The 14,986-nt window shown below is 44.7% G+C and overlaps 1 protein-coding gene and 1 long non-coding RNA gene across 3 annotated transcripts in view; one reads left to right on the plus strand and one right to left on the minus strand.

Moving 5' to 3' along the window:
• The first annotated feature begins 11,836 nt into the window (after nt 1-11,836).
• LOC311485793 lies at nt 11,837-14,474 on the plus strand. Its single transcript, XR_014698978.1, has 2 exons — nt 11,837-12,741; nt 12,974-14,474. It is a non-coding gene; the product is annotated as an uncharacterized lncRNA (long non-coding RNA).
• The window catches only part of afap1 (actin filament associated protein 1), a 51,649-nt gene continuing 49,480 nt past the window's right edge, over nt 12,818-14,986 (minus strand). For both annotated transcript variants that reach the window (XM_084541402.1, XM_084541401.1), the window contains exon 17: nt 12,818-14,780. In XM_084541402.1, coding sequence (XP_084397528.1) covers nt 14,754-14,780 — 27 coding nt within the window. In that variant the 3' untranslated portion in view covers nt 12,818-14,753. The remainder of the gene's footprint in view (nt 14,781-14,986) is intronic.

Below are 14,986 nucleotides of genomic sequence, written 5' to 3' on the forward strand. Positions count from 1 at the left end.
TTGAATCGAATATCCGGTCGCATCGGTTTATCGTTCACAACCCTACTAAATTATTTAAAAATCAGAATATATGGTGGTTATCAGTCAGGTTGTACATAAAACAAAATGTAAATCTTGTGATTATACACCTGTAAACTTTACAGCTACTAATCCTACTAACAACAACATGGGTTCAGAAGTGTAACTTCTTTCAATGATTAGAGGATGGATTTTGGAGACTTGCCTTTTTCAGTAGCTCTGCTTTCACTGCAGGGTCATTCAGATTCACAGAGGGATCTTCCACCTTCATCCTCAGTTTAAACACTCGGAAACAGTTGGAGGACAAAAAAAAAAAAAAACAACAGTGCGAGTTTGGTGGTGTTACATTTGTGATCACAAACTTGTAGCTTTTTTTGTTTTTTACCTTTCACAGGAATATTTTCCACGCTGTAGCAGACAAATGGTAGTCACCCTAACCCAAGATGGCGCCGGTGAGGTCAGCAGCCGTCGTACCTGCTCCGACACTTTCTTTGTACATAGTGCTTTTTGCTTTTATTTTTAACTTATTTAGCTCACCTACCCTGTGTCATATCACTTATGATAGACAGGCACTCATAAATATCGGATTACATTCGTCAGACTTTTTTATACAACCATTTTCTTCCGACACGGTGTGGCCCCAGGACATCCTGCGCCAGGGAGCCGACACAAACAAGAAGGACGCGGGAGCCCCAGGTCACGCAGACGGCCTCGGGGGAAAAGAGCTGGCGTAAGAGAAAGGCTGAGGCGAAGAGCACACCACACGCCACTGCCGAGTATCTTACTAGCCAATGTCCAGTCACTGGAGAACAAGCTGGACGAACTCAGGGCCAGGATACAGTTCCAGAGGGACTTACGGGACTGCAACATCATCTGCCTCACCGAGACATGGCTGACTCCTCTCGTACCGGACTTCGCCATTCAACCTGCGGAGTTCCTTACAGTTCACCGCATGGACAGAACGAGTGAGTCTGGGAAATCTAAGGGAGGTGGAGTGTGTCTTATGGTTAACAACAACTGGTGTGACAGTAGGAACGTTGTCCCTCTCAAACGCTCATGCTCGCCTAACCTGGAGCTCCTAACCATTAAATGCCGTCCCCACTACCTGCCCCGTGAGTTTACTTCGGTCATCATCAGCGCCGTCTATATCCCACCCCAGGCGGCCACGGACGCTGCACTGTCCGACCTACATGAGGCGATTTCCACCCTTCAGACTAACCATCGTGAAGCGGCCCTCATTGTAACCGGGGACTTTAACAGTGCTAACTTGAAGAAGGTGATGCCGGAGTTCATTCAACACATCGACTGTCCCACCAGAGGAGTACGGACTCTAGACCACTGCTACTCTCCATTCAAAGAAGGCTACAAAGCAAAACCTCTCCCCCCCTTTGGAAAATCGGATCACGCCGCTGTCCTTCTCATGCCCAAATACAAACAACGGCTGAAGCAGGAACCCCCTGCTGTGAGAGAAGTGACGCGCTGGACAGATCAATCGGAGGCCGCTCTGCAGGGTGCGCTGGACTCAGCCGACTGGGACATGTTTCACAGCAGTGCGGGTGGAGATATCGAGGAGTTTACGGAAGCGGTTGTGGGATTTATCGGGAAAGTTGTGGATGATACCACGCCGAAGAGAAACATCAGGACTTTCCCCAACCAGAAGCCGTGGGTGGATCGATCTGTCCGCGACGCTCTGCGTTCCCGCACCGCTGCCTACAACTCCGGACTCGCCTCTGGGAACATGGAGGAATACAAGTCGGCCTCTTACAGTGCTCGCAGAGCGGTGAAAGAGGCAAAACACCGCTACGGTCAAAGACTGGAGAAACTGATGGGACAGTCTGACTCCAGGGGACTGTGGCAGGGACTACGCACCATCACGGACTACAAAGCAGCACCCGCCCCCCCGGTGAGTGCCGACGCCTCTCTGGCTGACGAACTCAACACCTTTTTTGCGCGCTTTGAGTCGGGAAACCGACTGCCTGCTGCGCTCCCAGCCGGAGGGGAGGACACATTCACTGTGACAGAGCGCGACGTGAGGAGGGTGTTTAAAAGTGTGAACACCAGGAAAGCGGCTGGTCCAGACGGGATTAGTGGGCGTGTCCTCAAAACCTGCGCTGATCAGCTGGCACCTCTGTTCACAGTGATATTCAACCTCTCACTCAGACAGTGTGTGATCCCAACCTGCTTTAAGAAGTCCACAATAGTCCCTGTCCCAAAGAAACCACACCCCAGCAGCTCCAATGACTTCAGGCCCATAGCCCTCACATCTGTGGTGATGAAATGTTTTGAGAGACTGATCAAGACATTCATCACCTCCACACTGCCCACCACCCTGGATCCACTACAGTTTGCATACAGGCCGGACAGATCTACAGATGACGCCATAAACCTCCTCCTCCACAAGACCCTCTCCCACGTGGACACTGGTAAGGGAAACTATGTGAGAGTGCTGTTTGTTGACTACAGCTCAGCATTCAATACCATAGTCCCCTCCAGACTGGCTGCTAAGCTGCATGACCTGGGTCTGGACTCCTCCCTGTGCAGGTGGATCTACAGCTTCCTGACCGGCAGACCACAGGTGGTCCGAGTGGGTCACCACACTTCAGCCCCCCTGACTCTCAACACTGGATCCCCCCAGGGCTGTGTGCTCAGCCCTTTGCTGTACTCGCTGTACACACACGACTGCGAGGCCACTTCAGATTCCAACATCATCATTAAGTTTGCTGACGACACCGCTGTTGTAGGACTAATCTCCCAAGACGACGAGACAGCCTACAGGAGGGAGGTGTCCTACCTGGAGGACTGGTGCCGGGAGAACCACCTCCTGCTGAACGTCAGCAAAACAAAGGAACTGATAGTGGACTTCAGCAGGAAACAGCAGAGGGACTTCCATCCACTCACTATCTGTGGCTCTGAGGTGGAAAGAGTGGACACTTTCAGATACCTGGGAGTGACCATCTCACAGGACCTGTCATGGACCCACCATCTGAACACCATCGTGAAGAAGGCCAGACAGCGTCTCTACCTCCTCAGACGCCTCAGAGACTTCAAGCTCCCTCTCAAGGTGCTCAGAAACTTTTACACCTGCACCATCGAGAGCATCTTGTGTGGGAGCATCACCACCTGGATGGGAAACTGTACCAGGCAGGACTTCCTGGCCCTCAAGAGGGTGGTCCGTTCAGCGGAGCGGACCATCAGAACTCCCCTCCCCACCTGCAGGACATTTACACCAAGCGTTGCAGGTTAAAGGCCACAAAGATCCTGAAACAGCCCAGTCACCCCGGACACTCTCTCTTCTCTCTACTGCCATCAGGCCGGCGTTTCCGATGCCTGAGGACAAAGACTGAGAGGCTGAAGAAGAGTTTCTATCCCCATGCCATCCGCCTGCTCAACTCTGAGCCTTAACTGGACTTAAATATCACTGCACTTTATTCATGAAGCTGCTAACACTGTAAATTGATGTACATATACAACCCCCCCCCCCCCCCCCAAGTTTACCAGTCTATATTTTTATTTTTATTCAGTCTATATTATTATTTTATTTTTATTTTTATTTTTTATTCTTATATTTAATTCTCTATTGGTGTACATTACACTTATATTGCTTACCTTGTGTGCATACTACTGTTTACTGTAGTACTATATTTCTTTCTTTTTATTTCTTTTTACTACAGGCTGCAGGTACAACAACACATTTCACTGTACATTGTACTATGTATAACTGTGCATGTGACAAATAAAAATCTATCTATCTATCTATCGTGTCACAGCTCAGTAGTCTCCATTTTCCTGATCTTTGCAAATCTGCAGCACCACACAACCCACCACCGGGACCAAATATTTTTGGAACGTCATCCCAGTATTTGAATGATGACCTACTGCCATCAGCCCAGGAAATGTGAGGACGTGCGAGCCAGCCGAACCATGCTCGACTTCCACTTGGAATCAACTGATAAGTCTGGTTGGACAATGAGTAGACCAGGTCTGTGAAGTTCTCCCTGCAGTACCTCCAAGCTCTGAACCAGTCCATTGATTCATTCACATAAGTATGATTCTGTGATGATCCTGTAGTTAGTAAATGAGGATAAAATTCAGATTTCTTATATATTACACATGGTAAAAATATTTAAAATGTATATTTGAATAATCTTTGACAAAAGTGATATCTAACGTAATATTTCTAGGGAAAGATAATGCTCACCATTATAACAGATGAATGGACGTTCCACAGAGCAATTATCATACTGCCCATATCCACTGTTTGTTAAGCTATAGCAGAGATAATAGACTGAGAAAGGTTCATCTTGTGTTTGGTTTTCCCAGCTCCAATAGTCATCACCAACGTTATTTGTGGAATACCAGTAGAGATGAAAGTGAGCACCGATCCAGACCTCAGAGTTGTGACCAGCAGATGAAACTGTTTGGATAAGTTGGTACATTTCTGTACTGTTTTCAATGGAGGCCAGGTATTTGTATGTGTTTCTGCAGTAGGTTTTAGCCTCACCCCAAGTCAAGGGTTTATTAACAAAGTGGTACTGACAGACAAGGCATGTGCCGAGGATGAGCCACCCTGTGAGAAAGAAAAACGTACAGTAAACCATCTACACCTCTGAAAATGTAAGAAGGCCTCAAACTGACAATGTATTTCTCCTCCAGTGCAGCAATATCACTCAGTAATATTCACTTCTAAATGTTAACACCAACATAACACTGACCTGAGAGACACAAGACACCCAGCAAGGTCCTTTCCATCATGATGCAGCTCTGTGGACTGGAAAAGGGAACTCTGCCTTTATAATAAAAGGGAGAGGAAAATTCTGGGAATTTTTTGTTGGTCTGTTTATGCAAAACTTGACGGAGTGGTGGACTTCATGGAAATGTTGTTCTCTGACACGGTTTCCTGGTTTGGTTAACTTTCAGCACCTTAAAAAAAACGTGAAATAAAGAACAGTTTTTCACGTTATTAAACAACACAGTGAACGCAGGTAATAGCCAATATGGAACATTAAATGTGTATACCAAAGAATCCATCCATTGAAACACAGAGTCAGGAGAGAGCTGTTTGTCAATCAGAAGCTTTATTCCTTTATGTACAAGCATGTCTGACTCTGAGGTGGAGATTGTCAGAGATACACAACAAACAAAATAAAAAACAAATACGACCCCCACCCCACCCCGCCAACCCCTTTGCCAAGCTATGTACAGCAGGTTCACATTTACCGACAGACATCAGACATCCTGCTCTATTCTGACTACAGATAAACGTCCCCTAAGGGCCCCATCTTCCTGCTAACATGCTCTGTCTACGCTGCAGACTACGCTGTGGGGTATCCATCTGAAAGCAGGCAGGAGATAGAAAATATGTACATGGCTGTGGAGCAGTTGTGCCGTATGAAGCACTGACTTCCAGAACACGTCCAATAGAAGCACCTTCCCTACTTATGCAGTATGTGCACGGTAGCAAAGCTTAGGCAGTAAAACTATTATATTAAAAAAAAAAAAAGCACCACAAAAATGTGATATTGGTGAGTGTGTGTGTGTGCAGCACTGTGAAAATCTGAGTCACAGTCTTTGATTTGTCAATTTGAACTTACAGTAAGTGCCACTATTTCAGTCAGTGTATTGTTTGGGATGTGCCTCGGAGACATTGGAGTGCAAACACACACACACTGACACAGCACGGCATGCAGATCTGCAGATTCATATACGCACTGACGCTGAGTTTCAGATAAGCAGAAGTAAAGTTGGATTTAAGTTTCAGAGCTCTGACTTCTTCTTCTCTCGCTCCTTCTGGAAGACTTCCCCATCAGGCTGCTCTCTCCACTTCAGGGTCACTCCTTTCACGTTTAGTTTCTCCTGGACCTAGGAGACACAGAATAATAGAATAAAGATAGTCTTCTTGTCTCACTATGCTGTGTTCCTGGTGTAACGTTTTTAACATAATCACTAATTCTAATGAAACATATTGTCCTGACATACTTTAGTAGATATATAGAGCAGATGGAGCCTATCCTAGCTGTCATAGGACGAGAGGCGGGGTACACCAAGGACAGGTCTCTGGTCTATCTCAGGGCTAACACAGAGAGACAGACAACCATTCACACTCACACCTACGGAAAATTTAGAATCACTAATTAACCAAATGAGCATGTCTTTGGACGGTGGGAGGAAGCTAGAGTACCTGGAGAGAACCCACGCAGACACAGGAGAACATGCAAACTTGGTCTGATGACAGCTGAGATTTATTATATTGTATTATATTATATTATATTATATTATATTATATTATATTATATTCTTTTATAAACCTTGTAAATCTTGTGATTGTACACCTGTAAACTTTACAGCCACTAATCCTACAAACAACAACATGGGTTCAGTAGTGTAACTTCTTTCAATGATTAGAGGATGGATTTTGGAGACTTGCCTTTTTCAGTAGCTCTGCTTTCACTGCAGGGTCATTCAGATTCACAGAGGGATCTTCCACCTTCATCATCAGCTTAAACACTTGGAAACAGATGGAGGACAAAAAAAACAAAAAACAAAAAAACACTGAGTTTGGTGGTGTTACATTTGTGATCACAAACTTGTAGCTTTTTTTTTTACCTTTTTTATGAGTGGTGTCTTTCACAGGATTATTTTGTTTCACAGAATTATTTTGCATGCTGTAGCAGACAAATGGTAGTCTCGTGTCGTGGCTCAGTGGCCTCCATTTTCCAGACCTTTGCAAATCTGCAGCAACATACAACCAATTACTAGAGCCAAGTAATTTTGGAACATCATCCCAGTATTTGAATGATGACCCACTGCCATCAGCCCAGTAAAAGCGAGGATATCTGAACTCGCCGACCCATGCTCGACTTCCACTTGGAATCAACTGAGAAGTCTGGGAGGACCATGGGTTGGCCAGGTCTGTGAAGTTCTCCCTGCAGTACCTCCAAGCTCTGAACCAGTCCATTGATTCATACACATAAACATTCTGTGATGATCCTGTAGTTAGTAAATGAAGATAAAAGTCAGATTTCTTATATATTGCACATGGTAGAAATATTTAAAATGTATATTTGAATAATCTTTGATAAAAGTGATATCCAGCGTAATCTTTTTAGGGAAATATAATGCTCACCATTAGAACAGACAAATGGATGTTCCACAGAGCACTTATCATACTGCCCTCCTCCACTGTTTGCTAAGCTATGGCAGAGATAATAGACTGAGAAAGGTTCATATTGTATTTGGTTTTCCCAGTTCCAATAGTCATCACCAATGTTATTTGTGTAATACTTGCTACTCCAGTAGAGACCAAAGTAAGCACCGATCCAGACCTCAGAGTTGTAACCAGCAGATGAAACTGTTTGGATAAGTTGGTTCATTTCTTCACTGTTTTCAATGGAGGCCAGGTCTTTGTATGTGTTTCTGCAGTAGGTATAAGCCTTACCCCAACTCAAGGATTCATTAACAAAGTGGTACTGATGGACAAGGCATGTGCCGAGGATGAGCCACCCTGTGCGAAATAAAAACGTACAGTAAACCATCTACACCTCTGAAAATGGAAGAAGGCCCCAAACTAACAATGTATTTCTCCTCCAGTGCAGCAATATCACTCAGTAATATTCACTTCTAAATGTTAACACCAACATAACACTGACCTGAGAGACACAAGACACCCAGCAAGATCCTCTCCATCATGATGCAGCTCTGTGGACTGGAAAAGGGAACTCTGCCTTTATAATAAAGGGGAGAGGAAAATTCTGGAAAATGTTATTGGTTTGTTGGTCTGTCTATGCAAAACTTGATGCAGTGGGGGACTTTATGTAAATGTTGTTCTCTGACACATTTTCCTGGTTTGGTTAACTTTCAGCACCTTAAAAAAAAAAAAGTATATTTTGTTGAAGACAAGGTAAATAATATAAAAGATCATTGACATTTATGACGTTCAAAATGAGATGAAAATAACAGACTATGAAATGTTTTTCTTTCTTTTATGAATCTTGTAAATCTTGTGATTGTACACCTGTAAACTTTACAGCCACTAATCGTACTAACAACAACATGTGTTCAGAAGTGTAACTTCTTTCAATGATTAGAGAATGGATTTTGGAGACTTGCCTTTTTCAGTGGCTCTGCTTTCACTGCAGGGTCATTCAGATTCACAGAGGGATCTTCCACCTTCATCCTCAGCTTAAACACTTGGAAACAGATGGAGGACAAAAATACACTGAGTTTGGTGGTGTTACATTTGTGATCACAAACTTGTTGCTTTTTTTTAATTTACCTTTTTTATGAGTGGTGTCTTTCACAGGATTGTTTTGCATGCTGTAGCATTCATTAATACACAGGATTAGATGTTTTAATCCCTTGTGCCAAAATCCAAGGCAAAACACATTTGGAGGCCCTGTCCAACTGAGAAACTCTAATAAACCTATTGTCATGTGATATGACGCTTAACCTACAATCTAAATGAACTAAGTGAATGCTGCTGGCTTGTATGGCCCGCTCTGCAGCACACGCTAACTCAAACCTTGTGGAATATAAGCTAACCAAATGCTGCTGGCTAGCTTAGCCTACAATCTAAATGAACTAAGTAAATGCTGGTGGCTTGTAGGCCCACAGAGCAGCAGAGGATAGTTTGAACCTTGTGAAACATAAGCTAACCTAACGCTGCTGGCTTGTATGGCCCGCTCAGCAGCTAACCATAGCTACCAAGCAACATAAAGACATCCGGAACCTGGCCTAAACAACAGCAGTATGCAGCAAGTCATTAGGGTTTTCAAGTGGGCACCTCCCTTCACCGATGTTTCGTTAAGTTAGGCCTACGACACCTCGAGAAGGCTTAACAGTGAATTCCAGCGTCCTGGAGTCACCCCCCTCCACGCTGCCACTGCAAAACCCTGTTTTTCTCACCATTCTCACCATTCGTATTAGACAACAGACAACACTGGACTGAACCGCAGACTGAACCACGCAACAAACAAACAATCGCGTTTCGCCCTGTTGATGCGGGCTGAAACACGAACCAAACAAAGAAACCAACCATGGTTCGCCCCGATAATGCGGACTGAACCCCGAACCAATCGACCACATCTATAATGATTTGTAAACTTCTATAATAATTTGTAAACACACTAAAGTCACGCAGCCACCCTTACCTTTAGCTAGCTCCCCAGCTAGCATGCTTCCTACGTGTCCAGAGCCACTCGCTCGCTCTCTCTGCTGCCCGAGACATGTTACATACCGCAGTCCTCTGGCTTTTTCCCGTATGCCCAGCTCGCTCAGAAGGGCAATTGCCGATTTTGCCACAAATCCACGGCAGCCGACTTCTACTGGGCGGAGAAAAGCCCTCCAGCTGTTTTGCTCCGCGTCTGCTGCTAACTCTGCATACTTAGCTCTCTTACGTTCATTAGCCTCCTCAACTCTATCTTCCCACGGGACAGTCAGCTCTATGAAATACACTACTTTCTCTGGCTCAGACCACAACAGCAGATCTGGCCGTAGACGGGTGCTAGCTATCTTGGCTGGAGTAACTAGTTGTCCATTTAAATCCGCCCTCATCTCCCAGGCTCCTCCTACTCTTAGCTGTCCCGTGTTATGCCTGATGCCTGCTAGTCTAGCCTTTTCTCCCTCCCGTACAAAGTTAATATATTTAATACCTCTGTTAATGGCCATGGAATTTACATTCACCCGTTTTTCCTCAATTGCAGCTGCTGAACATTTCAGTACCTGGTTGTGACGCCAGGTGTAACGTCCTTGGGCAAGACTAACCTTACAACCTGTCAGAATATGGCTAAGCGTGCATACACAAGTGCACAGTGGGCAGGCAACCTCCTCACCTACCCACTGGTTTAGGTTCTGGGGAGTTGGCAGCACATCATAAGTAGCCCCTATCATAAATCTAATCCTGCTAGCCTCCATGCTCCAAAGCTCTCTCCACTTCAACTTCCTTTTCTCCACACTCTCCCAGTTCACCCATTGACCCTGCTTAGCCTGCAACACTGCCTTAGTGCATCTTACTGCTTCCTCTTGTTTCTGTACCTTTTCCACTACCATCTTTCTCCTTTCTACTGCTGATGCCTTGCTCCACAGAGGTTTCCCTGCACACAGCCCTAAGCCTCCACGCCCTTGCTGTACATTGCCTATGATATACCTATGCCTAAGAGCTGCCTGTGCTTGCTGCACAGCCTCTTTTGGGTTCCACTTCCTCCCTGTCTTAACAGTAGGCGCTGCACTCCTAACCAATGGATCCTTTGACTGAGTAAGAGTAATTTCCAGTCTAACTTTAGCACACTTAAACTCCTCTGTTAGGCTGGTAACTGGGAGCTCCAGAATGCCTTTCCCATACAAGGCTGTGCCACTTAAGCAGCGTGGGACACCGAGCCACTTTCTGATAGATGAATTAATCATCCTTTCTAACTTTTCTACCTTTGACAGGGCAACCTCATACACTGTTAGCGGCCACATTAGCCGGGGCAGTAAACCAAATTGCAGGCACCATAACTTTAACTTCCCTGGTAGCCCTGACCGCTCGATGCTTGAAATACCTTGAATCATTTCCTGCCTCAACCCTTCAAACTGCGCCTTATCTAAGACTTGCATCATACCATCTTCCCAAACTCTTCACTGGCTTCTCCAGCACTGTGGGAACCACTTCATCATTTATAACAAAGTTCTTATCTACCACCTTTCCTTTAACAATGGAAATATTCCTAGATTTAATTGGCTTCACTTTCATCCTAGCCCACTGCAGGTTGCTGTTTAGCTTATCCAGCAATCTTCTGGTACAAGGAGCGGTTGACGTTGTAGTCGTCATGTCGTCCATGTAGGCCCTAATTGGGGGGAGGCAAAGCCCTCCCTGCAGCCTTTCTCCACCTACCACCCATTTGGAAGCCCTAATAATGACCTCCATTGCCATTGTAAAGGCTAGTGGAGAGATTGTACACCCTGCCATGATGCCTACCTCCAGCTGCTGCCATGATGTAGTGTACTCTGCTGTGGTAAAACAGAGTTGAATGTCTAAAAAGTAGGCTTTGACTAAGTTTTTAAACTACCTGGAACTCTAAAGAAGTCAAATGCTTCCCATAACAAACTATATGGTACTGACCCAAAAGCATTAGCCAGGTCTAAGAATACTACATGCAGGTCTCTCTTCTCTTGCTTTGCTAACTGAATTTGGTGCCAAATCATACTGGTGTGCTCTAAGCATCCAGAGAAGCCAGGAAATCTTCCACTCAACATTAAGTAGACTAATTGGTCTAAACTTCATTTCTTTACTGTTTTCAATGGAGGCCAGGTATTTGGATGTGTTTCTGCAGTAGGTATCAGCCTCAAACCAAGTCAAGGGTTCATTAACAAAGTGGTACTGACGGACAAGGCATGTGCCGAGGATGAGCCACCCTGTGAGAAAGACTGTACTGGAAAAGGGAACTCTGCCTTTACATTTAAAGGAAGAGGAAAATTCTGGGAAATGTTATTGGTTTGTTGGTCTGTTTATGCAAAAATTGATGCAATGGTGGACGTTATGTAAAACTTTCAGCACCTTAAACAAAATGTTCAACATGAACTGAAGAACAGTTTGTCACGTTACTAAACAACACAGTGAACGCAGGTAATAACCAAGAGTCAGGAGAGAGCTGTTTGTCAATCAGAAGCTTTATTCCTTTATGTACAAGCATGTCCGTCTCCGAGGTGGAGACTGTCAGAGATAAACAACGAACAAAGTAAAAAAAAAAAAAAAAAATGTATAAGGTGCAAAAACCAACACTGATGCATGAATCTGTACTCCGACCCCCCCCCCCCCCCCCCCCACCCCACCAACCCCTTTGCCAAGCTATGTACAGCAGGTTCACATTTACCGACAGACATCAGACATCCTGCTCTATTCTGACTACAGATAAACGTCCCCTAAGGGCCCCGTCTTCCTGCTAACATGCTCTGTCTACGCTGCAGACTACGCTGTGGGGTATCCATCTGAAAGCAGGCAGGAGATAGAAAATATGTACATGGCTGTGCTTCATACGGCAGTAGTGCCGTAAGAAGCACTGACGTCCAGACGGTGTCAACACGTCCAATAGAAGCACCTTCCCTACTTATGCAGTATGTGCACGGTAGCAAAGCTTAGGCAGTAAAACCATTATATTAAAAAAACAAAACAAAAAAAAGCACCACAAAAATGTGACATTGGTGAGTGTGTGTGTGTGCAGCAGTGTGAAAATCTGAGTCACAGTCTTTAATTTGGCAATCTGAATTTACAGTAAGTGCCTCTATTTCAGTCAGTGTATTGTTTGGGATGTGCCTCGGAGACGTTGGAGTGCAAACACACACACACACACCCACACACACACACACACGAACGCAAACGCGCTAGGCTACAGTAGACCGGCGACGTGATTAGAGGAGCCGGACTGAGGATCTTGGACGAGGGACTAACGCCGGCCACGTCGGCTGAGGTTTCGGAGTTTTTCCGAAGGCGAGCGCCAAAATCTAAGTGTGGCCACGCCCGAGCCTGACCTGCGCCAACACACACCCTGCTGGAGTCCTGCTGCAGCCATCCATCAATACGCTGAGGGGACTATTTAAAGAAGCACAATTACTCTGTTGGCAAGATAACTCTCAAATCGTGTGGTCGAAGCTGCATGGAGTTACTTTGCACACTGGTAGCTAAAACTGTACCGAGGAGAAGGTGAATTTCATTTACTGGCTTAAAATTACTGTTCGATGGCTTCTGTGAAGGTTCTCCGTCATCCAGGTCATGGTATAAACCCCTAAAAAATCTGAAAATGAGGGCGACCGAACTTGTAGAGTTTCTTGAAGACATTGCGCTACCACACGAGTAGCTCATGCCACTTGGATGAGTTGCGAGCGTCTTCCAGGAACTCTACAAGTCCGGTTGCCCTCATCTTCAGATTTTTTGGGGGGGATACCATGACCTGGATGACGGAGAACCTTCACATATCATTTTTAGTTTCTGAGACACGGTGTTCAGTCCAGTGGCTAGCATAACAAATGGCCGAACCCTTGGTGACATTACCCATAGAAGAGCGGTTTTGAAGCTCAACGTAGTGGCACTGGGCCTCGCCATCTTGCCACTGCCTGACTTCTCCTTATTCCTAGCTAATATAAAACCAGGCAAAGAGCCTGAGTGGAACTGAGGCAGACAGCTGCCCGTGATTTAAGCAATACTTTCGTGTTGGCTTCAAAGGTTGCTGCTTGGTTAACTTCAGCAATTTTCTTTCAGGGCGTCTTTTGCCCTAACCAATCAATAGCCAGCTATGTGTTTATCAGACCAATGCTATGTGCAGCTTGTCGGCGTATATGTCATATGTCAAATTACGTTATTGCCTCGTAGCATAATTGCCTATGTCGTATTTTAACGCTTTCGGAAAACAAGAAAAAACGCAATTTTTAGCAAGCACATTGGTATTTTTTTGTTGATATTGTTAAAAATGACCAAAAATCACTTCCAATTATGCTATGAGGGTAACGTACTGTTTGTACAACTTTTCAGTTGCATTTTTCATTAACTGAATTGCACTTAATTGAATAGCTAGTTAGCTAGCTATCATAAAATGTACAGACGTTTGGAAATATAAAGACTGGACAAATAGAAGATACATGGTCCACAAGACTGTAAACTTTTTTTCCAATGGACCCATTGGCTCAAATTCTGTGTTTCTGTCCCTCAGATCAAACTAAGTATTAGTCCATAGCATATCTTTATCAATAAACATGTACATATGTCTAGATGTCAGATTCTGGCTTAGGCTGATATTCTCTTTGATCCAAACGCAAATGATGAGCTCTCATAAGCACATTCGGACGCAGTTTGATGGTACGTGAAGGTTGACCTAGATCCATGAAGATGAATCGTCAACTTCTCTCAACGGTAGCTGCGTCTTTTCCGGTTTGGAGTTTGACGGTTTACCACATAGTTTTTGGAAGTTTTCCAAACACGACACAATACTGCATCTGTTCTCATTCAGGACAGCTGTGTGGGCAGGAAGTAAACATAATAAATAGGGAATTTCCAACCATATCATCATCGAACCGGTTGGGGATATTTATCTGCACTGTATATATGCTGTATACATACTGGTCCTACTAAAATATGACGATTAAGTTTGATATATCTATTGACTTCTGCACCCAGATCGTCCTCAGGCTAGGAAGTAGGTAGATCTGCATGAGCTATTCTGAAAATGAGGAGAATAATTCTGCTTCTTTAAAATACCCGGAGCTGCGTAGTTGCTCAGCTTGTGTGTATTTAATTATTATTTTTTTGTGTGTGTGTGTGAATGGCAACCAATAGTGTCGTAGGAAGTGGGGATTGCGTGAAGAGCCAGAGATTCTACAAAAATACTTTAAATATATCAACATAAATAAACAAAGGGAAGCTAGTATTTCCTTTAAACATTTACAAATAAATACTTGGTTTTGACTCAAACAACTGCTGGAACAGATTTTGAAACGGTGGTTGCTTGAAAAGACATTACAGCGGCCAACACGAGTTGCACAACTAGGCACACTAAGCATGCTCGATAGTATAAAAGTTTAAAAAAGGCTGCTACGTCCGCGTGCCGTGGTACTTACAGTACACCGAAAAAAACGGCTGCTGGTTTTAGCTCACGTGAATGCTATGCTCGTGTCCTCCTTAGCGCGCCCTCCGTGTGTACGAACGGTTTTAAATAAATATATACACAATTTGAAAACATTACGAGTGGGACTGGCGTGAAGGCTTGAGCGGTCTATGTGCCGTTCTTCTGCTCCCATTCCTGCAAAACAAACGGAGACGCAGTCAGTCAGCGGGGTCCTAGCGCCAAGGATCCAGCAAACAACACATGATGAATCTTCAGCATGATGAAAAGCACCTAAAGCACCTTACTTCTAATCTTGGTTGCGTGACTCCCTGCTCCACCTCTCCTTCAATCTGGACCCTGACAAACTCCTGGTCTCCGCTTTGGTGGCACTCTGAACCACA

This window comes from Chelon labrosus, assembly GCF_963514085.1.
Source record: "Chelon labrosus genome assembly, chromosome: 1".
Taxonomy (NCBI): Eukaryota; Metazoa; Chordata; class Actinopteri; order Mugiliformes; family Mugilidae; genus Chelon; species Chelon labrosus.